General features: G+C 32.9%; 1 protein-coding gene across 3 annotated transcripts in view; it reads right to left on the reverse strand.

Moving 5' to 3' along the window:
• The window catches only part of LOC117115071 (protein phosphatase 1H-like), a 54,218-nt gene that overhangs the window by 7,349 nt on the left and 18,947 nt on the right, over nt 1–27,922 (reverse strand). For all 3 annotated transcript variants that reach the window (XM_033258731.1, XM_033258730.1, XM_033258732.1), the window contains exons 3-5: nt 27,012–27,281; nt 15,595–15,707; nt 9,231–9,434 (exon numbers count right to left, since the gene is read on the reverse strand). In XM_033258731.1, coding sequence (XP_033114622.1) covers nt 9,231–9,434; nt 15,595–15,707; nt 27,012–27,281 — 587 coding nt within the window. The remainder of the gene's footprint in view (nt 1–9,230; nt 9,435–15,594; nt 15,708–27,011; nt 27,282–27,922) is intronic.

Genomic DNA, 27,922 nt, shown 5'->3' on the forward strand with positions numbered 1-27,922 from the left:
AATCTGATGTAACAATGCAGTTTAGGGACAAAATTGAAATTGATTCAATGAGAATAACATTTTTGCTAGCAACAAAAATGCAATTTCTACTACAAAATAATACACATTGGCATTTGGCCAGTAAAATTCACCTCTGCTTTAAGCTATTGGCACAAAAAAAGTTCAACTTTCAGTATGGCATTATTAATTATAGCAGAATTTTAATATAATTTTTCAGCCAAACAGATTAAGAATTGATGAATTGAATTGGTTAGGTAAATTAATTTCAATAAAAATATATTGCCAGGGTGGCCTAAGCATGTATAACTTATCTCCCTTAGGTCCTGGGTAAAGACACAAACAAAAAATGAATCCTTATACAGAGACCATAATAAACTTTAAAAAAAAAAAAAAAATTTCACATTTTAAATTGCTATGTGATACTTTTTTTTATACATGTTTAGCAAAATGTTAATAGATCTTCAGACGAGAGATTATTTAGCAAAATAACAATACAATTTTATTTATTGAAAAATATAAAACAACGCAAGGACTTGAGATTTTATATAACTAAGGTCACCCTTCAGCCTTCACTTGTATGTGGTATAAGTGTATAGTTTAAAGAATGTGATGTGGCAATGTAAAGATACCAAGGGGATGAATTTTTTTCCCAGAAAACTAATACTGTACCTGTAAACTTTAATACAGTTTGCCCTCCAATTTGCGACCTACACTAGAACCTGAAAATTTGGGGTGGTCTCAGGGTTCGGTTTTTGGGTTCTTTGATAAAGTGGGCTCTTGGAATTAGGGGGTCTTGGATTGCCCCATGCGGCCTCACAGCGATATTTTGCAGCCCGCGAAAAAAGCCCTATGTGTGCGGCCCGCCAAGCAACATTGGCTAGAAAACACATTGTTTTTTAAGGCCCGACACCTATCACATGTAAAAAGTAAAATAAAGGTCGCTGGAAACACCACAGTTTCGGGTGCGGCCCTTTGTGTTCGAAAATTCCCTTTGGCCCTCCAACCGATTTTAATGCCCACCCCTGATATATATCAAAGTAACCAATTCAATATTAAATTTTTTAGTTAAAAAATGTATTATCTCAGCAGAAAGCACTTGATTTTTTGTAGTACCATTAATTCACTGTTAAGTGACTCAATTTATTTATTAAATTATGTATTAGATTTGTAATTATGATGTTCATGGTTTCAAATTTCATTTTATCTTGTAATTATGACAATAAAGTTTTATCTTATCTATTATTAGGTCACATCTTAGTTTCTATTTAACTTAATTTATTATCCTACAGTTATATTTACTTTCATGTTTTTAATACCTGAATAATTATGTTAATTAGGGCCTAGCAGATTTTATTCACACTCTAAACCATATTTTTGTCTGAGCAATCTAGTCAGCAATTAATATTTGTTGGGATACTTTCCGTCCGCTTTGACGGTCTTTGGTTTTTTGGCTTTTCTCATGTTAGGAGCTTTGCTAACCACTGCCTTATTAAACGTCAACTGACCAAATACATTATAACCCAAATAGTTTGATTTTTACATTTTTCTAGCGCATAGGTCTACAATGTGCTTTTTCGAAATAATGACGTTGAGGCATTTTAAATTGGAATTCCCAAGGCACTTTTAGTCTTAAAAATATGGTGCCATAAGTACATTTATGACAAAAAATAAATTCTTACAATAAAAACTGCAGTATTTTTGCGTAAGTGTTCATAGAAAACTACAGTTTTTGGTACTGCCGATGGAAAACAGCTGCTCTTTTTTGCACTGTGGCAGTGCCGATACAAACCAGCAGCTTATTCACACTACGGCAGTGCCGATAGAAAACAGTGGCTTAATTCGCACTGCAGCAGTGCCGATAGCCACTACCATTCATAAAAACCTTAATATATTATATAGTTCAAGCTTTCATGTAGATAAGTATTTTATTAAATTTGTAGCAATGTTGTAATAATAATTAGATTGTGGATGCAACAATGTACTAAAGCTTAAAAAATTGGTTGGGTTTGTATCAGCCTTGCCCATGAGGTTATGATCTATGGATTGAAATGGAGAGTGAAGTGCTTAACCAGAAGGAAAGGCCACATAAAACTATCAATGTATGACATCCGGAAAAAAAAACCCCTGAATGATATCACAATAAAAAAAAGGTTTGCTGTAATACAATTCAAATTTATTCTGTAGCTGTGACTTAATGATTATGTGGTGAAACTTCCCAATTCAAGGGTGGTTGTTCAAATCCAGGACAAGGAAATTTCTGACAGTGAAAATGGGCGGGGGAAACACATGCCTCCGTCCCCTCTGATCTGCCGCTGCAGAAGTCAAGTTAAGTTGAACTTTGTGCTAATGAATTGTAATTAGGTAGCCAGCAAAAATTAATGAGTTACAGGCTTATTATTCTTTTTTTTTCTTAGAGTAATTATGTTATTTTCCCCTTGTGATTAAGTCATATATTATTGTCATAAAATATGAATTGCATTTTTTAAAATGTCAGTTGTATAGTTTTTCTACAGAGATTACATTACATTTTATATATATATATATATATACTGTCTCTTATACACATCTAACGTCAACTGACCAAATACATTATAACCCAAATAGTTTGATTTTTACATTTTTCTAGCGCATTTCTGTAATACTAAGACTTCCCCCTGTCAATTACAAGTAGGCCAGAGGAGGAAAACATCCCGTTTCTCATCTGGGCTTAGGAAAAAGAGGAGGATGGCTTAACAACACATATACTGTAGAATAGGCCCGACATTACGTACACATGTACTTTATTTTATTATTTTCTTATAATTATGAGGCATGCTATCCTAATACCAGTGTACTGTCACTATATACCAAGCTGAGTAATTAACATAAGAATTTTGGCAGTATTTGATACTTTATTACAGCCAAGGTGTAATTCCTATTCTCATTACTTTGACAATAAGACATCGATTCCAGTAAATGACCCATCATTTTAGAGCTTATATTAAAAAGTCTATTTTCTTGATTCAGTCATGGATGCTGGTTCTGGGATGGCATAACCCATATTGTTTTATTGTGGCATGATTTGAACTCACAACATTGGGTTTGGAAGTGTAGCACTTTAACTAGTAAGTCACAACTTTATATATCTATTTTTGTTTCTTAATATTTGTATATCAGATTTAATTCAATTTTTAAGTAACAAACAATCTTAATTTATACAAAACCCAAAGGATTACTCCATATACTAGACAATATCAGTTTTCCTCTACATGCTGCCAAGAAGATTAATTTTCAATTTTGTACGTCGAACAATTAATGAGAGACTTAAAAATAATCTTAAAATTATTGTTTATTAGTGGCCATGTAATAAATACCATCTTGGACCACTCAGATTTCATGTTTTAATATCATCCGCTAATTTTAAAAACATGCAAATCCCTAACGTAATCTTACCAAGACTTATCTTCCATCCAACTTGTGATAAAAAAAAAAATGTCAATGACCTTTCACCATCAAGGTCACAAATATTGATCCCTCATTAATATTCATGAGTTGTAAAACGTCAATATTAGTCTGTCAGTGTAATTTAATATTGCGTGATTGAATTGTCTATGAATAACGTGGCTGGATCATTACAAATTACACACATGATGGATGTACAGGCCCCAGTACTGGCCTAGCAGAGTCTCGCAACACTAGCATAGGTAGAGGGAACTAGTCATTAATTCAATTGATTAAAAAAATACAAAGTACAATATTTTCATGAAAATGCATTAAACATTATTGATAGTTCCTACGTCATCGTAAAAGAAGGATAAAGGGGTTATTCTGAAATGTTTAAATTAAATAATGGTTGGGAATTTATGGTGCAAGAAAGGAATGGAAAAGAGATAATTTGGTCTCGAAAAAGGGAGGGGTAATTAAGACATTGATTTTGCACTTGTTAATTTGTCAAGCTTTGATTGCGTTTTCTTGAACACACAATTACATGTGTGCCACTGTTGTAAAACTGTCGTTTCCAAAGAAACAATTGGAAACGGTGCTGTATAAATACCAACCAATCAACTTATTATCATCATAAAATGTATAGTTACTTATTATTTATATTACTGATTCAACTATTTTGTATTATTAAATAATCAATCACTGGCAGTCAATTCAAACTTCGAGTTGTATAAATGATAGCAAAATGTACTGTAAATAAATATGAATATATTGAAGCGTGTACTATCCTTTGATTTGTGGTAGTGTAACTACGTCATACAATCTGAGTAATGCATTGCCAGTGTACTCTGGTGTACTTTACTATAATGCGTTTGATAACTTTATGGCCTAAGGAAATGGTTTGTGAGATACGTTGTATGGAAGTAAAGGAATTAAGAAGCCTGTAAATGCCCTCCTTCGTCTTGGTCTCATTAAACAGAACAGAGGAATATTAAGAATCACTGTCTATATTTACATGCCGTATACTTAGAACAATTAAACTTAATAGTTTAATTGGCTACTTTGTATATTCATAGAAGATAATATAACACTTTTGAGAAAAACATATTGTCTCAATAAGGAAACAATCCCAAGACCACTTTACTGTTCGGAAAATCTATCAATTGAGATATGAGGATATAAGTGACACTCTTGTATTGTTAGTTACCAGCATTATCATCAGCTTGCAGTTCATCCTCATGAATTAATAGATGTATAAAACCATTCCTATATTTATTGCATACAGATTTAAACTGGCAAACATTTAAATTTAAATCATAGCAAACATATGCACAAACTGTTTTGCTGTTACTCATTCAAGTTGATACTTGGTATTACTTATTTCATCCTTTTAAAACACAATACAATTACATTTTTGGTGGTAGTATGGCATGAGCATTAAGGTTCAGTTTTTTTTTCAGGGTTTCCCAGTGTTTTTCTCAGGGTTTCCCAGTGTTTTTTAAGGGTTTCCCAGTGTTTTTCTCAGGGTTTCCCAGTTTAATTTTCAGGGATTCCCTGTCTTTTTTTCAGGGATTCCCAGTTTTTTTCAGGGTTTCCAGTGCTTTTCTTCAGGATGTCCCTATGATATTTTCAGGGTTTCCCAATGTTTTTCTCAGGGTTTCCTAGTGTTTTGTTTCACTGTTTCCCAGTGGTTTTTTTTTTCAGGGTTTCCCATTATCTTTCTCAAGGTGCCCAATGTTTTTTCAGGGTTTCCCAGTGGTTTCTTTCCAGGGTTTCCCAGTGTTATCTTCATGGATTCCAATTGTTTTTTTCATGGTTTCCCAGTTTTTTTTTTTGTTATTTTTTCGGAGTTTCCTAGTGTTTTGGTGTCCCAGTGTTCCCCAGTGTTTTTTAGGGTTTCCCAGTGATTTTTTTTTCAGGGTTTCCAAGTGTTTTCTGCAGGGTTTCCGATTCTTTCACAGACAGTCTTTAATACCATAATTATCCTGTTCAAGATTCCAGTGCTATGCTACCCACCCAATTAGGAAATGCCAAATTGCAAACGTCAAGCTAAAAGCAAACGTCCACGATAACTAACGATTATTTATTCAAAGAAAATAAACATGTGTAAATACACCTGCTACTGCTATGCTTTGACTGAATTTCTTTCAATTTACAATCGGCATGTCGAGGTCCATGCTGTACAATTTTCATTCCATCTCCCTTAGTAACAGTCAAGTGAAACCGATCTAAATAGAAAGTGCAGTCACGGTTGCGCTGAATTTAAGAATTAGTTGGCATACATAAAAAAATTACTAGTACTCAACAATCTATTCCAATATTAAATTTGCTCAATTTTGCGGGGAGTAGTCAAGTGAATGTTGTGGTAGATCCAAATTATATAATTATTACAGGTAGTAGTGTTTTATTTAAGTTTAAAAAGTTTAAATCATCATTCTTGGACTTTGTCATATAAAATTCATTTTTACTTTAGTATATATACAATATTTTAAAATTTAAATATAAATTACCATGATACATCTAAATAACTGAATAAAAAAATAAAATGTCAGATTAAAAATGACAGATAAACTGCCAGCATTAAGTAAATATTCATTAATGATTAACGGTTAATAATTATTTGCGCCCTGCTATAGGAACCCTTTCATTTGCAAAATTCTGTTAGAGAGAAATGATTTGTCTGTTGTTTTAGTTTTTGTATGTGTTTTATCTTAATGTAAACGAGGGGCAGCTGACTCCTCAGAGTTATATTAAATTTTCAGCCATTACCATTGTTGTTGATGTATTCAGTTTTTTTGAAACAGTAGCATAATAGAGGAGTACTCGTATAATCTGACAGGAGACTAACGTATCAAACTATCACCGCACATATTGTTTATTATTACTCAAATCAACAATAGTTTGTGAGCGTGTATTTTGTCTAGTAGGAACTGAACAATGGGAGCCTTAAGTCTATAAATCTACTTTTTATCTAGTTGCATAAAGTATCAGACCAGGTGATTAAAGATCCTGTCAGTGGATCATTTTAAAACATGTATATGATGCCTTTTTAAGGCGAGACTGTTACACCTTGTTTAGCGAACCTATCGTCCACCAATAACAATGATTTCAAATGAAAATAAAATTTTATTTTTGGCCAATTAGTGCACTCACCACCACGAAAATATAGAAATTGCAGAAAAAAAAAGTTTTTAAAAATTTTTAAGTATATTCCTGCTGCTGCCTTGAAATCTTCGAAAATAAGATATACAGTTAAACTTGCCTTAAAGTCGTCTGTGCCTAGGTTGAATAATTTCTAAGTCGATATAATTTTACATGCCAAATTGTTGTGTTTTCCATTATTTAACAATCTGTAAGTCAAATTTTATGTAAAGTCAAACAATATTATATTTTGGATTCGACTTAGGTTCAACTGATATATTTCTTCCTAATTATATAAAGCATTTAACCATCTCATTATGACACTGTTTAAATTCACCAATAAAATTTTATTTTTATTTTCTCATCCATCTGGATATTTTTGGCAACTATTTGCTAATATTAAAAAAAACAAAAAAAAAATATATATACTTTTTTGCCCTCCTCTAATGATCTTAAAAAAAAAGTTCACGAAACAAGGTACAAATAAAGTCTTGCCTTACATACAGTAACATGAGCTACTGAATAAACATGAAGGTAGGACAGCAAACCTACTGTGAGTAACCATAATGAAAACAAATATGAATCAACATTACTCATGGAAACAGAAACAGCAAATTACAGTCTATCAAATATTCATAGACTTTTCCTACATCAGAAAAAAAAATCAATCAATTGACAACATTTCCAGTTAACGAATTCCTAAGTTCATTCGGTTTGCTTCAAGCAAAAACAACCATGAAAATTCTGCGAAACAATCCAATATTACCGTGCCTATACAATGATGCGAAAATTATCAATTCATTCACAACATTTGACGAAATCCAACGTATTACTGTCGATTCGCTGCAGCGGAAATAATTGAAATGATCCAAGACCGAAAGGGAAAGTACCCATTGCTAAGTGGAGCAAGAGAATATACGGAACATGTCAAGTTCGGACAGGTGCTTAAGTAAAGCACAATCCTAAAACTAAGTCTATTATTTTTTTTAGCTTTACTTACTACTGTACAAGTAACGTTTTCGTTGTGCTTTATGCAATAATCCCTGGTCAATGAAAAAAAAAAAATACACGAATACGCAACGTCTTATTTTTGTATCTTTCGCATCCAACAGCAAGTATATTATATCCTATAAAAATATGATTGCTTTACCACAATTGACACAAGTTGTCCAGATTATCAAATTTTCAATTGACAAAAAAAGCTGTTGTATGTGCATATATAGTCATGATGTGATGCCATTTTGACTATATTTGGGCATGTCACATGTTATTCCCTAAGCAACATGTTGAGACTTAGTCAGTAGTCTCTTTAGCATCAAATTCCAACCTGGAGGTGGTGAGTCACAGTTGAATAATAATTTTTAAAAAAACTAATAAAAGAAAAATGTGTCAAATTTGATGGGTTTCCGGGTGAATGCTCTCATTATTTTTTTAACCAATTAAGTCATTATGACATCTCCGCTTATGATCCTACATGACCTATCAGTTACCCTCAAGATGTGTTTTATCTTGGCATCAGAGAAAGTGCATGGATTATCAACTGTATCTAGTTCCTCTGATTGATGTTCATCAGCAGTGGAGGAGTGGGAGGGAAGATACTTTACGCTGGTTAGTAGCATGCTATTTCTAAGAAAAAAACCTAATGTCTGTGTCAAGATTATTTATTGTCTTTTTTGATAAGGTATTAGCATCAAATTCAAAGCTAGAAGAGAAATTCCTTGCTACTCAACAGTAAAGATGAGTATTATACCATTAGAATAGAACATTCAACAAATTCAAAAATTTCCATAATCAAGCATAACAAAAATAAATGAGCACTTTTATAGTGCTGGTATCCATCTTACAACGCTTTACCTCCACCTAATAAATATTCAATGGAATGCATTATGGAAGAGATATGATTATAAGTTTGTTTTGAAAGTTTCTTGAGTGGTGCATCTATTAACAAAAAGTAAATCTTTTCTGTCTTTGTCATTGACATATGTATGTGATAATTGACATGTCGACAAGGACGCGAAGCCCCGCCCACAAAGTCACGAAAACCTTAGACAATGGCGGCTAGACTTACCGAGTTGGCAAAGATTTTCTTTGCTATCAACCTTCTTTAAGAAAGAGAATTCAGGGTAGGCAGTATGCAAATGAATCATATATTCATAGTGTTAATCTATTTCATGAAACATAGCGGGGAAATTGTTGTAAAAGCCTCTGTATTTCGCTCAGAAAGGAAGAGGGAAAAGCCGCATTCAGTCAACCTTGTTGTCGGCAAAGGCCAAGTCACTGATGTGCACTGCTCGTGTGAATCTGGGTATCTATAACCAAGCATAGACATCTAGGCCTAGGCTCACGTATGTTTCGCGTACCAGCTGTCTAAGAAAATTAAAATGTCAGAGAAGAAGTTTTTGATCACGTGAATAAATGACGCTCGCTGATTAGTCGGTTTATCTGTCCATCAAATATTGTCGAGATGTTAATTGGTTTGATCAGGACACATTTGAAAATGAGTTTGACCAATGCACATTGGACCATAAGGAAAAGGCGCACATAAATATTTGTAACATTTAACATTAATCAGAACAGAATTGGGATATTTACATAATAAGACAGCTGAAGAAGCAACTTAAGAATATCTAGAGACTAAATTAACTAATTCTGTATTTTATTCTTACCATCCTGTCATATGGGCATCTCGATACAGTCTTTTCTTTCCTATATCCTTCCGTCCAACCCTCTTTTGGTATTCCAACCGGGCGAATTCATCCCCAAGGAGATTTGGATGAAGCTTGGCAATGGTTTGTAGGCGCTGCCGTTCTGACAAGGGAGTGTGATCTGAAGACATCGGTATAACTTCTTTTCCTCTGCATATTACTGCTCTGTAATTAAAAAGAATATACATATCTCAAAGATTGGTATTTACCAAAATGATATGTACTGTACATCTGGACTTGCATAGTAAAGCTGGTTGATAATATGACTTTAACACTATTCCATATATTACAGTACTTCCAACTATTAATAAAAAACATCACAAGTATAATTTATTGTGGTTTAGACATATATTTCATATATAAGTCATATATGGCTTTTAAACTACTCCATATATGGTTAACTATTCCATATATGGCATTCAAAATATCCCATATAAGGCTTTCAAAATATTCCATAATTACTTCCAAATTCATATTTTTAAACTATTCCATTCATTCAAACTACTCCATATATTGCTTTCAAAGTCTACTTCCATTTCTTCTTCTATTTCATATACAATGACTTCCAGTTTTCTTATCCTTAGGCAAGACAATTTACCTATGTTTGTCCCCACAAAATGATGAGTATCTACTAAGAATGAGAATTAATTTCATGATTTTGAAATGAAATTAAACAACCAGAAATACTCCTCAGGGAGAAAAGGAAATTACGCTTGTGTAAGAAAGACATTAAGAAAAAAATTAATTTCGCTTTTGATATTAAAAAAATCAATAAAAGATTAATTTTTATAGCCATGTATTCTAAATTTCATTTAGATCTGCTGTGAAAAAGGTTAAAGTATGAATATTTATAGGCAGGCATACACAGTTCAGTCAGGAGAGAAACCGACATTAAAATCATAATACCGGTCTCCATCTCAGACCCCTCCTATTAAAGACCACCTCTAATTAAAGACCACTTTTCTGTGGTCCCAAATTAACAAAGGTTTTTTATCTTTATTATTCTAATTAGAGACCAATGTTGTTAAAGACCATTCAAACCATGGTCGTTAATTGCAGGCAGACCTGGGGCGAATTGCTATAAAACGGTCTTAACTGGTAGTCTTAACTCCTCGAATAAAGCCAGCTTTATCACTTAGACGGTCTTACTAAAGTCATACCTCTAAGACCATTGCTATAAATCAGTCTTTTCTAAGACCGCTTTGAGTATTGAAATGCAAACAAGCACTCCCTGGTAACGTAAGATTGAGGGCGACGTCATGCGTGCTCGACGCACGCAAATGTATTGAAATGAATGTAAATAAACGCCGTAGACCTATTTTTAGAGACGCTGAGAAGTGTGCGGAGTATTAGTCGTTCAATTCTCCGACTTTGACGATCTAGGCCTAGGTCTTGCCATTGCACTGTTGAATTTATCAGCAGAACGTCATGATGAAAATGATTTAAGACCGTTTTAAGCCTCCTCCGAGTAGGCTTTTAAATTTTAAGACAGCTAACTGGTTAGACCGCGGTATAGCAATGGTCTATAATAATAGACCAGTAGGGACGTCACGATTATAGCCGGCTAACCGTTAAGACCATCTAAAGACCCCTTATAGCAATCCGCCCCTGTAAAGTACACAAGTGAGGAGCATACAGTAGGCCTACTATCCCCTGAGTAAAGTACTATATAATAGAAATAATGTCTATGGTTTACTTTATTGACAAGAATTTAATTCCCATACCATATTTAACTATATAAACCAGATGTAACATAACAAGGATTTTGATGTATATTCTACTGACAGTTTTATGAAACCATGGATTTCTTTTTCTCAATGGACCATGAATAGAATAAACTACCATATGTTAAACAACACAGCGGTTGTCCTCTCCAGGGAGATCAAATAAATTGCAGAACAAGATTGATCCATAATTGACAGGAAAATTCATTGCTGATTCATATTATTGATGCAGTAAAACGCAATGCTGTGACAAAATATAATAATATGGTTGATGGTCAGAAAAAGCATCATGACGGATTAGGCTGGTGTGTTGTGACAAATTAAAGCGTAACGTGAAGGTCAAACTCCCTAGATTTATACCTTCACAGTCACAGGGACCTGTTTACAATGAAGAACCAGCATTACTTTTTCTACTTTTTCAAGTGGTTTAGAATCCAATTTTCATACAAAGAACAAGTTGCAAATTTATTGCAACAGAAGAATGGTTTTGAATGGGTGTAGGTTTTAGAGTAGTTGTCTTCAAATGGTTCTAAACCTCCTATCAAAGGATCTCCCGGAAATTGGGACAATTCCCCCTTCAGCCCATGAACAAGCAGAAAATCTCGCGGATATGCAATATGAACATGTGCAGCATCACCCTTATTATCATTACTAAACAATTATGCAATGCCAATAGATACAGGCACAGGTAGTATAGATTTTTTAAATTTATGATCAGAGGGTGTATCTACACAGATTGTCATGGTATTGTCAATCAGTCATGTAAATAAGAGGACTTATAGGTTAGATGGAGTATTAATGTTTAACTAGCATGAAAATCATTACTAAGTCAAGGCAATTAATGATGGTCAAGGAGTATTAATGCTGATTGGAAGGGCAGTTGCTATAAAAATTATGTACAATACTTGGTTTTAATCACTTAAATAATTACTGGTACTTAGATAACATTTTCTGAATAATGAAAAAAAGTATTTAAACTTTTTTACTGACGATCCATGACTGAGAAAGCAACATTTTAAAAAAGTAGAACATAGAAAGTTTTGTACTGACGGGACTTTAATTTCTGCATGTCATTTCCGGTAGGCTTAGGAAGAAATGATAACATAATGAAATTAGGAAGTAGGGAAAAAAATTAATTGAGAGTGGCATTGATGCATAGGGGAGGGGATAATTTGGATTATTATGGGGTAGGGAATAACATTCTTATTTGTAGGCCTACTATACATTTAGGTTAATACAGCTACAGTAGACAGTTGCAAAACCATGGGAAGTTGAATTTAAAAAAAACAAAACGACAAATTTTATTATTGGAGAAGTGAACTTGTCGTAATGATATAAAATAATGATAAACTAGAATGGGAATTTGTGGCAGATTTAGGGCAGGGAAGGAATAGGGCAGGCCAGTAACAACAGGAAAGGAATAGTTTAATCATGGAGGAAAGCTTTTCTTTCCGCCATGATAGGAGGATACATATTTTGTATTAAACCATGGAGGGAAGAAAGCAAAAAAAAAACAACAAAAAAAACAAATTATGCTACAAATAGATGGTAATATTTGTTCCCTATACCCATTCCCCAGCATGTTATAGAAAATGCTAATAACCTTAACCAGCATGTTATAGAAAATATTAATAACCTCCAAATAGAAAGGCCATTCATTGGTTTCATAAGTATTAAATTGCATTCATTAATAAGAATAAGAGTTGAATTGCGGGAATAAAAAAAAGTGTAAAATAATAATTAAAGCCCAAACAAACCTTTAATTTAGAAGAAATCTAGGCACATTGCCACATATGATATTGAATGAGTATTCATTAGATTGAGGGTGGGACTTGATAAAATATCAATAATAATAAATTGAATTTATGCATTGAAATGAAAGGCTAGTCTAGACTTTCAAATTAACAAACAAACATCTATGATGATTTATTGAGCACTAGGTAAACCGACCAATTACAGAGCAGTATATAAAGGTTACTAGGTCAAGTTAAATGACAAAGTGGCATTTGTGACAATTTAATACTGGTAACCTAGGTAACTGAAATTGTCATCATCATAATATTTGTCCGTTTTAGAAGTATCTACGACTTACGAACCCATAATGACAATGCAGAAATTTTAGGGTATCAAATTATATTTTGTCAGATATCTTATCAGTAAAGCTTGTTTATTTAACTTGATGATAGATGGGTGACAATTAATTGGATAATTTTGGCTACTTTTATGAGTGGTGTCTGATATGAGTAATAATACACACTTCAATACATAATTTTATTTTCTTCCACATCATAAAATCTGGTAGAAAACAAAGTACCATGTAAAGGGGCCACTCAGTAATCTCTAAAGCTAGGTACTCACTATACACGGCGGCTGTCGACTGACGTAATTCCATGAAGAACGCAGCGCAATCACGCTTGCGCAATGGATCGTTTTAATAACAAAAATGACAATTCAGACTGTGACCAACAATCAGCAGATGGTATCGCGTCACAAGGAACGGAGTTGCATTCTACGGCCGCAGTCGTAAGACGTAGTGAGTTCCAGGCTTTCGGAATAAAAAAGACTCAAAACCTGCTGAACTAATTTTTCCACGTAATACATGGACATCAAAAACATGGATCAGTTTCGCAGTAGGAACAATGCAGAGCTGTAATATTGTTGAGCACCGAAACAATATCAATTTCTAACAGCTCAACTTTTTACGGGATTTGTGAAAAATACAAATCTCGTCATGATTTTAGTGCATCTCACAAATGTTTGTGAGATGCACTAAAATCATGACGAGATTTTAGTGCATCTCACAAACATTTGTGAGATGCACTAAAATCTCACAAATGTTTGATAAATGATGGTTCTTGGTAGAAAGTGTTTTTCTAAGCTTAAATGTGCATCATCTAATCACTAACTGTTGACCAGGAATACACTCCAGATACCTGCAGAAGTTGCATTTAGAAAATGATTAACTATATTAATAAACAGCAATTATTACTAAAGAACTTTGCAACATTCTTCAAAATGCACTTTAATAGTTTGTTACCATAATATCGGTACTTTACGGTTATCTATCCTTTAAGTACTCTACTTGGAAGTCTAGCAAATAGACCTTGAGGGAGTGATCTAATTTCTATTGCAATGTTTTTCATGTTATGTTTGTAGGTTGTTTTTGTAGTTTAGATATGAGCAAATTGATACCCAATTCACACACAAAACGTAACAAAATATAACATACCATAACAAAACATATTTATGTAACATACATAACAAAATGTAACATAACAAAATGTAACATAACAAAATGTAACATACATAACAAAATGTAACATAACAAAATGTAACATACATAACAAAATGTAACATAACAAAATGTAACATAACAAAATGTAACATACATAACAAAATGTAACATAACAAAATGTAACATACATAACAAAATGTAACATACATAACAAAATGTAACATAACAAAATGTAACATAACAAAATGTAACATAACAAAATGATGTAACATAACAAAATGTAACATACATAACAAAATGTAACATAACAAAATGTAACATGTGCCTTGCCTGGCCTGTGCATTAAAGGATAACCAATAAACAAGGTAAGTTGGAAGTGATTGTGCGCAAGTTCTTAATATTCATTATGTTGAAGGTGATTGTGCACAAGTTCTTTATTCATTATTTAACAAATTGTTACACTGAAATTAGTGGCGGATTTAAGGGGGGTCCTAGCTGGCCTGGGCCCCCACTAAATTTTTCAAAATAAAAAAAAAAAATTGAGAAAAAAAGAAAATTCTACCCGAATTTTTAGTCTAAAGAGTTCCATTTCCGGCCATCTTGAGGTGCCAAAATCATAAAGTTTCTAATGTATAGACCCTCCATTTGTGAAAGTTCCTCTTTAGGCCCCATCTATTTCAAATTCCTGGATCCGTCAATTGAAATGTGCACGTGAATGCACATCCCTGTTGAAAGTTTGTTTAATACTAATATATGTAACATCTCGCTAAACTTTACGGATATTGCAAGCAAAAGTGATAAAAACCATTGGCCATTATGTTTTGATGGGATGGGATGTTATTGTTAAATCAGGATTTCATTTCTGCCTCAATACGATTGTGTAGAGTATTTGAAAGTAAAAAGGAAACCAAAGGAGTGGTTGAAAGAGCTTAGGAAGGAACAATCCACAGGAATTCTTTGAAGGACATTTCTAGAATCGTTAACCTGATTGTTATCTTGGTCTTATCTTGATTAAGAAACTCAGTAAAAATACATTAGAATTTCAACATAAAACTTAAATTGTCTCAATAGAATTAATATTTTGAAATATTCTCTGAAATTGATTTGAAGAACATGGTCTACACATTTGTAAAGGTGTCAGATATCTGAGGCCCAAGTCAAATCAAGACAAGGCTGATACAGTAATTATTAATTACATTAAATTCTTGTTGACTGTAGGTAAATGTACAGGTATATGATAAAAAATCTGCAGTATTGTGCAGACATGGTCAGTGGGTGCTGCTAACAAAAGCATTCAGCAGACATATCTTTCTCGCAATGTGATTTTTTACGAATGTAATCTAATTAGCAGCAATCATGCACTCACCTGGAATCTCCAGCATTTGCTACGTATAACTTTCCGAGGACAAAGAGCGCCACCAATGCTGTGCAGCCACCTGATATATGATATGTACACTTCTCTGTTGCTATCTGCTCATCCTAAAATATAACAAGAAAAAATTACAGTTATAATCGCAGTAGCAACTCCAGGGGTGTCTAAAAAAGAAAAAAAATAGAGAGAACAAAAGAAAAACAGTTGAAAAGAAGATATCCCAAATTCAACATTTATAAAAGTAATAATAAATATTAGTATTCCATTTTAAGACAAAAGATATTATTTTTAATACTGTAATCTAAGAACATCATATAAAACTGCATATTATAATTGTTACTGTTATTTCTATTATATCATTTTCACATCTTCCAAAATTGTGTAATCATTGCCTTAAGGTGTCGCTTCTAAGATTGACATTTTCAACCGACAGAGCATCTTGGATTTCACCAAGACAAATATTTCACAGAGAAACCTCAATTACACGGCTAGAAATTAATTTGATTAGTCATGGCGAAGCTGGGTAGAAGAGTACTTTCCAAATTTGAGTGTTTGACAAAGTAACATCAATAATTTACATTAAATCTAGTACTGTACTTTAATGTACTCATCATTAAATGTTGTATTTGACATGACAATTTAAAGGAGAGATGACAATTCAAAACATAATCACATATATATAGGTTATTAATTCTTTTTTATGGGTATTTTTGTGGTTTCCTGAGGATAAATGAAAATCCACATAGGAAACTGAAATAAGCCCCTGTGGTTGCTTCAGTGCCTTAAGATGACACATGACCCATCATGCACCTCCGCCGGATTTATCCTTTTCGCCATCTTTAATTGCCAGAACATAACATAGTGTCTTTGCCAGCAAGGGGCATAGACACAAAAACAATACTGAGTTCAGTTTTGTGTTCATTGGATAATGGGAGATAAGTGATTTCGCACAAGAACTTAAGAAATGTGATCAGCTTATAGATCGAACCTATGATTTGTGCACTATGAAATTATACCACCATCATTCAGAGCCACCGAACATTACTTCATGTGATGGAATTTGGTGCTATACAAGTTATTTCGATTGATTGATTGATTATCAAAAAAAAATAAATAAAAATAAAAATAAAAATAAAAAAATAAATAAATAAAAATAAAATAAATAATCCTGTATTTATATAGCACCTAATGGATCATAGATCCCTCGAGGTAACATAAGTCTTAACTAACTATACCACTATGCCAGATAGGCCTACATGTATCTACTATTTACACTTTAACACCAAATCCAGCTCTCTAGCTGTTAAGTACACAAATCTTTACTCCAGCACTTCATTGCAAAAGGTCAGATATCAGATATCCCTGGGGGTGGGAATAAAAAATCTGCAACTTATCTAACCTTCACTGTTGATCCTCGTCCGATATTTCAATATTGAATCAAAGACATATAAAACACAGCACAATATTTTATCATTATTAGATGAATGTCCTTGATAGTGACCATATTGGCTGAACATTGATTTTTGTGTCGATTGAAATGGCTGGATTTCGTTTTCAAATTGCGAGATTATAAAGAGAGATTTTTGCCAGATATACTTTCACTTTACCATATATATTTTTAAAATATGATACAAATTATTTAGATTGCCATCAATGGAATAAAATAAAACCTCCTGGTATATCCTAGGGATGCATAGGATCTCCACAAACTAGATCATCTCTGTGTCATATCTCTTTCACTTCATGCAACAAGCCAAAACTTATCTGCTTTTTCTATCCAAGTATTCACGAGAGATGTTTAAAATCACCCATTTAATTTCCTTCAGGTCTGTCACAGTTGCAAGTTATTTATCATCATAAAATTCATCATTACCATGCCAGATGTCCTTCACATCTACTATTGATCACCTTTGCCACCGATTATCTGCATCTCTATCACTTACCAGTATTACTACCATCATCTCCATCTTGGTTATCATCATCTTCTTCACAATTATCATCACAACCACATTATCACCATCACTACATTATCTCAATCATAACATCACCATTTACAATTCCAGCATTTCCATTACAAGTCACGCATCCAAACTATTTTCGTGGGACACAACAAAATTAAAAATATCAATTTGCTAAAAAAAACCAAAGTTAATTGTAAATACTGCATCATTTTTACTATCTAAACTATGAAATCGTTTCCCTAGATCCCACTAGATGTTTTACTCCTGAACCTTGAATGAAAACCAAACAAACATGTTGAACCCCCTATGTAAGCAAATTTCTCTTTGATGGAGAGAGATATACAATAGATAATGTCTTGCCCAACAGGGTAAGATTCAAACCCGTTTTTAACAAAAAACATATCTGCAATTTATTACTTCTCATGATTTTGTTGTCCCCCTCACTGACTAGACATATCTTGACATTGGCAACAACCATGACTAGTCAACACCTCAAGGTTTGAACTTCCCCTTAAAGGTTGTCTATAGTCGATCAAGTTACACTTGTCCACTATGCAATTAATCAACGGACCACGACTGGACAATATCATTTCGGTAATTACATTACCACCATAGCCTAAGGATAGCCTGATAAGATCTTCGCATGAGTATAAATTTGTTTCTTGAAGTCTATCTCATTTATGACTGGCTGGTTCAATAAGGTTTCTAGAACCAAATGTCATACATGAACTTAAATTGCATGATGTTCATCAATTTGATGTAATTGAATGTAAACATGAATCTAAAATGGAACATTATACTGTATTATTGTAAGCAAACTGTCTATTATGCAGAAGAATTGGGATCGTATCACTGACCATCATAGAACATGGTCTTTGAAATGGATTTGCAACATAATTGAACCAGACTTAATTGTAAATAAAGAGACAGATTCATGGACTTGTATACAATGTCAGTTCAACTGACACCGCTTCATTAAGCAGGGTACTCACTCCATGGTACGACCGTCGTACGATGAATCCAACTCCGCTCTGTGCATGCGCTAGACCTTGCGATGCCGTCTGCCGATTATCGGTGGCAGTCTGAACAGACCGGAATTAAAAACGATTTTTTGTGCGTGTCTTGTGGTATTGCGTTCTTCATAGATTTGCGTCGAACAGTCATTGCGGCTTAGTCCCTCCTCAGATAAAGCACAATTTTACAGCTTTTTAATTAATGTATGAGAATAATCATACATCAGTGTCCCACCTAGGGGGAGTAATTACACTCTCATCTGCTTCACATTTGTTGAAACTGGGGATAGGCTCCAGCCCTATGGGCCCCGGGCTCCAGCCCTATGGGCCCCTAGGCTCGGCAAGGATTTACTGTTCTTTAAGAGAATCATTATCCTGATTAAAAATATAAGCATGACTTATTTATTTCACTAAAGTACTAGCAATACCTGGAAAATATTATTTAATTGAAAATTATAGGACGATAAAGTACTATGAGCAAAAAATTTAAAGCTCCAATATTAATAACTATAGCATTTTAATAACAAATATTCTAATATGAGCATGCCATTTATTATTTTTTATAATTATTCAAAACAATTTTTTAAAAATTATTATTGAAATTTCTGTTATTTATATATTCATGTACAGTAATTAAAATTAATTTTGATATTGAAACAGAAAACAAATCTAAAATAGAAATGCAGAGAGGATGCAGAGGAGGGGAAAGCACTGATTCCTGGGGAAAGGGCATGTAATTATCAGGGTTGACGGCACTGCTGACGGACATGTATATGATTTAATTATAAACTTATTTCCCTATTTGCCAGATCCTACAAGGCATGTCTTACCGTTTGAAGTGTTAAATTTTCCAAACATTCAAATAACATCAGTTCTTGTCAATCCAGATAATTTTTCCCCCACAACCCTTTCTCTATTTTCAACAGAGGATGAATTTTTCAGTATTTTAATATTTTTCTATTTCAGGTATTTTTTTTAATTTCAGGTAAATTTAAGGATGCTTATTATAGAAGGTGTCATTGGCATATTATATAGAAGTATTGACATCGAACATGATGGGTGAGAGGTGAGAAAGGTAGGGACCTGAGGGAATGAGGTGATATGATGTCATTTTTTACTACATGCATAAACTATTTTACTCAACAAGTTTTCAGTAAGAAGTGGCCAACTTTATGCCTCAACCTCCATTATTTTCTTTTTTAACCATATTTATAGAGGGTGACCCTTCCAGCGTATTCTAGAGGGTAGGCTGATATTCAGGGGCCCTCTTTAAAAAATGAAATAATGTGATGCTTTTATCAGCGAAGTCTCTTCATGAGGCTTAGGGTGTAGTCTTTGTTTTTGGTCTTGAGAAAAAGTCCTGCTGTGACAGGAATTGATCCCAGGACCCTGGGATTAGAAGGCAAGAATCTTAACCACTAAAGCTATTCAACTCCACTCCATCTTCTATACTTAGATACTAGAAATTGTTTAGAAAGTCCTGTCTGCTCAACAACCCCTGCTTGCTGTAATTAAGTCATTTTATTTTATAACCAATCAACTTTTTGTTGCATAAGCTGCAAGTAAGCATTGAATTGAAATGGAATTCCAAGCTTTCTGAGTCCACGGATTATTCTGTACAAATGTATAATTCACAAGTCATTCTATGACAATCCTTGCGTGCATGAAATGCCATCATTGATAATTAACTATTTTTTCTTAAAGTAAAAAAAAAAATCAGCTTATATAGAGGTTATAATATAAAGAAGAAATCTCTATAAAGTTTGACAAAAGACTATTTGGCTCAGCTTTGAATTTAAGTGCTAAACATGCTTTTGTTAAATCACGTATAATAGCTTTTTAAATTAGAGAAGAAACAAATATGAATATCTTAACAATGATCAGAATAGTAATCTAATTAGAGAGATGAGAGGGTTTTCTCCCCTTTAAACATATAACATCTTTGAACTTTCACTTTTGCACAGATAAAGTAGGACAGAAAGTAAGAGAAAAAAAAGTTTTCCAATGAAAAACAGCATGTTTAGACGATTAGATCACCTGTGAAATGATGTCAACGAGACGGTAATTCCGAGGATGGATGCAATAATCACGATACTTGCTCTCTTCATCTAAATTACCCTCGCATCCCACCCAAGAAACGCCATAAACATATCAAATTGTTTTTGTGTGTTTTATGGATGCCTTGCTTATAAATCCCAAAGGTGTAATTAAGGACTAACAGAGTAAAATGGCAAAAGTATGAATAATATTTACTTCATGGGAATAATTGTGAAATATAATATAAGTCTATATACAGTAAAAATTATTTCAATATGAATAAAAGTAATCATAAAATGTATATATACATGATGTAAAAATATATATCTGATCATTATTAGAATAGATTTTTTTTCTAAATAAAAAAAAATTTTTTTTAGTGAATGACTTTGCCCCTTGCAGGAATTATAAATATGATTTTCTATGCTACTGTGAAACTTAAAGCATATCTCACTACTCTCAAATAAGCGCTGTCTGAACACTGCCCTCATAGTCGTAATTCAGTGCAAGTTGACCTAAATACTGTACTTGCTATTGAAAGTAATCATATTTAGAATACTGTTGTCAAAATGGCAATATTTATCAATAAGAATCAAGTTCACGCGTCAATAAATTTTATCACATAGAACGTAACAGGAAGTAAACGCTCCCACAATAAGTGTTTTTCAATTTGTTAATTTCCAAAGTTAAAATACCTAGGTCAGAGTCAAGCAAATCTGCAGTGTAATATAATCTAAAAAATATATCAAACTATTAAAAACTAAATAGCAAACAGGTAAACTGACATCGTGTTGAAATACAGGCAATCATAGAGGATAAAAGAAAACAAAAGCAAAGCTTGTAAGCAGTGGAAAGGGGAAGAACAATTGCGACATAAGTTGAAAAATGATGGTTTTCAGGTTGAATAATTCATCCTAGGATAAACTGGTATTTAAGGTGGGATTCAATCAAAGGCTGGGGATACAGGAACCGATGAATTGCAAATTTTTTAAATGTTTAAAAACATTTTGGGTTTTGATATTACACTTCTCTAGTTATAATATTACTTTACAATTACGTAATACATTAAACCTGGTTTTTGGTTTCTTTTTTCTACCTTCATATTCAAGCCTGGGTGGTAGAAGTGTCATGAGCCCAGAATGGTGGACCCCGACGCAATAAACTTCTTCAGAATTATTATTATTATATTTATTTGAATAAACGCCACAGGGCATTTATTGTTGATAAGGGTTTTTGAGAGGGAATTTATTCGAGGGAGGCTTTTTTAAAATGTACAATGGATACTCAAATAAATGGCACTTACATTCATTGTAAATGTGGAACTACAACATACAATTACAATGAAAATGTTTTTTATGTGATCATAAAGACTTATTGATCCCAACCAGGTTATAAAAAATGTTATTCTAGGTTTTTGAGAGGGAATTTATTCAAGCGAGGCTTTTTTAAATGTAAAATGGATATGTATATACTGTACTCAAATAAATGGCACTTACATTCACTGTAAATGTGGAACTACAACATACAATTACAGTGAAAATGTTTTATTATGTGATCAGAATTTAATTCAAGCAGCATAATTCTCAACACATTCTATGTTTACTGTCATTTATACGGTTTTTATTCTAAAAAAAAAAAAATGCCTGAAGCATTTATTCGAGGGAGGCATTTATCCCAAATGAGGTACTAGAGGGGGTTATTCGAGGGGGGTCTTTATTCAAATAAATACAGTAATTATTATTAAGGGTAGGCTATGTTTGGACAAAGCAAGCTGGGAAATTAATTTTATTAAAATAAAAGATACTTTAAAACTGAAAAAATTGTGGAAACGTGTGGTGCAGAAAGTACGATAATGGGCTTTTAATAGAAAGGTCAGGGGTTTTGAGATCGATGATCGTCACACTGCTTGTGTCATTCTGCAAGAAACTTTATCTGCATTTGCCTCTCTTCACCCAGGAGTATAAATGAGTACCTGCTAGGAGGTGAATGATTCGGTATGAAATTAGTAGTGCTGATTACACGCATAACTAGGAATATTCCCCAAGGAGCGGAGGAGGTTGCATATTGTGTGATTCTGTATCTAATGACAGGGAAAGGCACTTTCATCAGCTTTCTGGATATGTGCTCTTAATCCTATTAAATAATAATATAAAAAAAAGTGTAAAAAATTTGAATATTATGAATACAGACTTGTAGATGACACAGGATTTCACATCACAGTTCAAAATACTAGTAAAATCCCAACCTTAAAAGAAATAGTGAAATTATGTTGTCATCCCTAGAGCTACAGTAGTCTCGCTGGTCTGCTTGTCACATGGCCTCGTAGGACATGCCATCAAATCTTTCCTCTTTTAATTAGGCATGGGATTAACAAAAACAACTTTCAGGTCTACACTAGCTTCTGGCATGTACGCCACTGGAGTTAAACTTAGCAAATTTCTATTTCAAAGAAAGGTGATCGGATGAGTGAACGACCGCGACTATCAATCAAAAGAAAGATAAAAAAACATTAAAACCTGTAGTATGATAATTATTAGGAAACTACAGAGGCAATTACATCAATAATGACTTGTTAAAAATTTTCTCTGGCATTTTAGATAGTACAGTATGTGTATCTTTCTATATTGTTCCCCTAATGTCTTTGAGAGTTCTATAGCTCGACTCAAAAATACTTGAGTTTAAAATCAAAATTATTGCTGAAAATATACTTTGTTCAACAGGCTGCAATGTGCTATAAAACGAAGTATTGAAATCTTATTCAATATCGAAACTCAATGAAATTATCGGATCAAAACAATATTATCAGCAATGACACCATTGATAACAATAAAAGATTTTAACATTGATTATTATTTATTTTCCTGAAGACGATGAAGCAACTCAATCGAAACTTTAAGATATTCTCAACCAACAACAGTTCTTTTCAGAACTATCTACATGGTGTATCGCAAGCAATAAATGATTATTTGATTATACAATGAAGTCATGAATCTTAAAGATAAGAAACACTTTGTTATAATCACAAATAGGTGACATGAAAATAAGTGCTCCATCTGTTTAAGCACTCTGTAGAGACACATTTCTTGCAAGTAAATAATGTAAATTAACATGTCTTGTTTTCTAATATAAAGATGAATTATGAATGATTTTCATATGATTTTGAGCATTTTCCGCTGATGCTCGGATTATATTGTTTTGCTTTTGGTTATTGTACGGATTTTATTATTTCAAGAAATACATCTTATAGCTTATATGTATTTTAGTTAAATTTGTAAATTTCTTTAGATAATTCATTTCTGTATTAATATTATTATTCGAATAGTTTCAACTGGTTCTAGTTTGGTTATCGATAAAACAGCTCTACAGGTGTTTATTATTATTTTTTCATCCTTTTAGTTTAGTTTGTTTAGTTCCTTATTTTTTATCTTTATTAAGGTCTTACTGTACTAATCTTGTTTCATTTGTTGTATTTGAAAGTTTTGCACCACATGTTTTGTGAGTGCCACTGTTTTAAAGGTTAAGTGAAACAAATAAATAATAAACATAATTTTATCATTCATCATGTATTAATGCATGTTTAATATAAATAACGAATGGAGTATTCTTCATATTGAGCTCATCGCATTTATCACTCATCTGAACATTGTCAACATTTGACACAACAATATGATTGATTTGATTATCCTATATCCGCTACGATCCTACAAAGCTGTTAACAACACTGTTAAATGAGCCTGAGGCAAAGGGCAAGTCAGTTAGGGGTAAACGTTATGACAGAAACCAATCCTACGAGACTGATTGATACAGGATGGAAATCTAGGTACAAATTCAATACCAGAACGGGATCCATCACACGTCCTTGGCTTTCTCCTTACGTTTAGGTCGTAACAGGCTTTCATAAAGTGGCAGTGTTGTTGAATGCATTCCAAAATGAAATTAATGCTACTTGAAATAAAGAAGTTTTTAATTAATAATATTAAAAACCGCATAAAATGTTAAGTAAGCCAATTGAACGTTTATCTTAAGTGAACACGAAGGCAGATTTGTATTTAAGTTTCCAAATAAACGAGTGACAGATTAAATCCGAATGAAACACTGACTAGAGGTCTTGGTTCGATTTATGAAGTCAATTTCTCATAATTATTTAATCAGTGTCGTAATACAAATACAGCTGTATATTATTTTATTTGGTCCCCGGTATATTTTTAAGTAAAAATATGATTTGGGTATCCAAAAATGCAAGAATATATTGACCTTTGACCTTGATCGACAACCTGAACAGGAAATTATAAAAGAGATGAAGTAATTAACAGTATTGAAGTTTCTCTCCCTTAGGTCGGAAGAACCTTTGACGTAAAAATGCAAAAAAATAGTAGTCATGAGTTGGGACACTTTTTTCTCATTGGCTGGAATGTTGGATCAAGTTGGACATCCATTTATCGCAGACTTTAATGAATTTACACTCCTACTTTACTGACCGCCCACTTGTTTTCATTACCCAATCAAACGGTTCATTCCCCTTTCACTATCAAATTCATATATTTTAAATGCTATTTAAATTCATAAATGTGCATAATAACATTTTTAGCGGTCATTGGAGAAAAAAATATGAGTTAATGGATTAAAACTACCAATCATTTGGCAAGATCATGGGAAGTGATGAGGGAAATGGAGAAGAGAGACTAAAGGAGAAGGTGAAAAAAAGGAAGAGAAGGGGACAGTGTTAACATTTTCATATTTTTATCCAATTATGGAAAGAAAATTAACATTAAATATTTAAAATGTTTATAATTTTTATTCTATATTATTTAAATACCATTTTCATAAATCTAACTTTAAGATGATTAATATAAAACTAATAACAAAATCAAGACATATATAATGACCAATATTGAAGCTAAATAGTTTAAAGGTAAGTCACCATGAGAACATACAGTTGTGAAGAACAGAATAATTTATAGTATACCTCACAATACAAAAGGAAGTCAGTCAAACCTGTAAACAAGTACCTCAGAATTCAAAAAATTCAAAATAATAATTAGGAAAAAAAACATGAATCTAGTTACACAGGTTTATGTGATGTACAGTATTAAATACAGAAAGTGAAAATGATTTTTGAGGGATGGATTGAAAAATTGATTGAAATATCAGACAGGAAAAAGGTTATATGAGGATGAAAGAGGGTTGATGAAAAGCAATTAACAAATGTTTGTTAATTATCGTCATATAATCACCTTTACGCAAACACAGGCAGGAAGCATTTACAATCCGAACAATGATAAAACCTTAATTTTTGACGAGTCAGCACTTTTATAAAATGTGCTTTCTGAAGATAAAGTAAAACATCGTGAAGATTATTTAAAAAGATTGAAATTATTCTTTCATATTTGAGTTAATTTATCCTTGATAATAAAATTATCAATTTCATAAATTTTTCTTCTTAAAATTACTTATCAAGTAAAAAATTAACTTATAAGATTAATTTAGGAGTTTAACAAAATGAGATGTATAAGTTGTTCTTATCGTACAGAAAAAAAAACATCCTCCTCACTGATACTGTCTCAAAGCCAATCATAGCATCAAAAGCTCTAGGTGTTTACACTTTCATTAAGCATTAACATTAAGTGCAAACTTACAATAATCATTAGCATGTACTGTAGGACTACCAATTAAAAAATGAATAGCAAAACCTATTGTGCTCTTTTTTAGAATTTTGAACTATCAGATGCCATTCAGAAAATGAGTAGTAGAAAAGGAAATATTTTCAAATATAGGTAAATTAATCCCTTGATATAATCATGTGATATGGTTCTCAAGGATTAGCTTGAAGCAAAGAGTATAAATAGAACAAGAGAGCCAACTACGCACATTGAGAGCGTAAAAAACGATACGCCATACGCAGCTAGTGTAGGACGCCAACTAACGCTTGTATATACTTTTTATTACCCAGTACTCCACCGCGCATGGTCTGTTTGTCTGTTTATCTGTTCTCCACAAGATACAGTACTTTTGTTTTCTGTATCATTAGTTCATAGCGGGCGTATTTCGACCGCGCTGCGCAACGCTGCACTGGGTAATAAAAGTATATACAACTGTCAGTGGGCGTCCTACACAGGCCTGACATTTTACGAACAGGACTTTGCTCTCTTGTTCTATTTATACTCTTTGCTTGAAGTCCAAGTAGCTATTCAATCCTCTATTCAAGATCTTTTCCTATTGGCTGACGAAAATATTTTAAAAACCTTTCTTATTAGCTAACTTTCTATACTTCTTTTATTTTAATTGACAAAAAATGACTAGTACAGTATATTTCTCATTGCCTGGGAATTAAATTTAAAGTATGTTGTCTCAGTCTGAAAGAATTATAACATTGAAAATGACTGATAGACGTGAAACTTACCATTTCGTAAAAGGAACTCTCAAGGGCGCCGATAATGAGGCTATCAATCGGTACGTCTCTTTCGCTAACAGGCCACTTCTGTCTCTTTTTTGAATCACTTCGACTTAAGTAGTTCAGATCTTCTTGAATCTGTGGTTGTAAGAGTTCCTGGATCTCCCAGAGATGTTGTTGAATATGCAAATGAAGCAGGTGACGTGCCATGAGAGCTGCCCCGGAACCAGCATGACCATCAAAGACACCAAAATAGGAACAAGAAATATCAATTGGCTCCTTGGAATAAAAAAAAATATTTTGTCATTAAAAAAAAATACAATATATTAAAGAAATAACATAAAACTTTTTTTTAAAATGTAGTTTGTTGTATTTTTTTTTTTTTTTAGTTGAGAGTCTTTGAAAGTGAGGCAAATAGGCAAATATCAATAAATAAACTAAAATAATTTATCATGATTATCGGGATGTAGGCCTGAATCATCAATTGCGGAATCACTATTGTACAGATTAAGATACAACGACCTTCTAGAATAGGGTGCAAAGTACAGTAAGATCTGTCTCATCCATGAAAAAGTTGATGAGTATAATAAGACTTGTCAGGAACTGGAGTATAATAAGACTTGTCAGGAACTGACTATAAACAGCAATAATTAATATTCATGGTTCTGCTCATGAATTAACTAAAAAAGCTAAAATTTCATAGAGAAATGCAGGCAAGTTTCAATTGTCCATTCGAATTGGTAGTGACATTCGGAAGATCTTCAAATATGAATTCTATTGTATTACATCCTGCAAGCTCCCCAGGGGTGCAGGGGATGGCACCCTTGTGGGTACAATTACCATCAGCTTGTATGCTGTCTCTTATACACATCTAGATGTGTATAAGAGACAGGAGTAGTAGAAAAGGAAATATTTTAGAT

This window comes from Anneissia japonica, unplaced genomic scaffold (genome assembly GCF_011630105.1).
Source record: "Anneissia japonica isolate Jap-2015-1 unplaced genomic scaffold, ASM1163010v1 scaffold24_len2511860_cov200, whole genome shotgun sequence".
Classification (NCBI taxonomy): Eukaryota; Metazoa; Echinodermata; class Crinoidea; order Comatulida; family Comatulidae; genus Anneissia; species Anneissia japonica.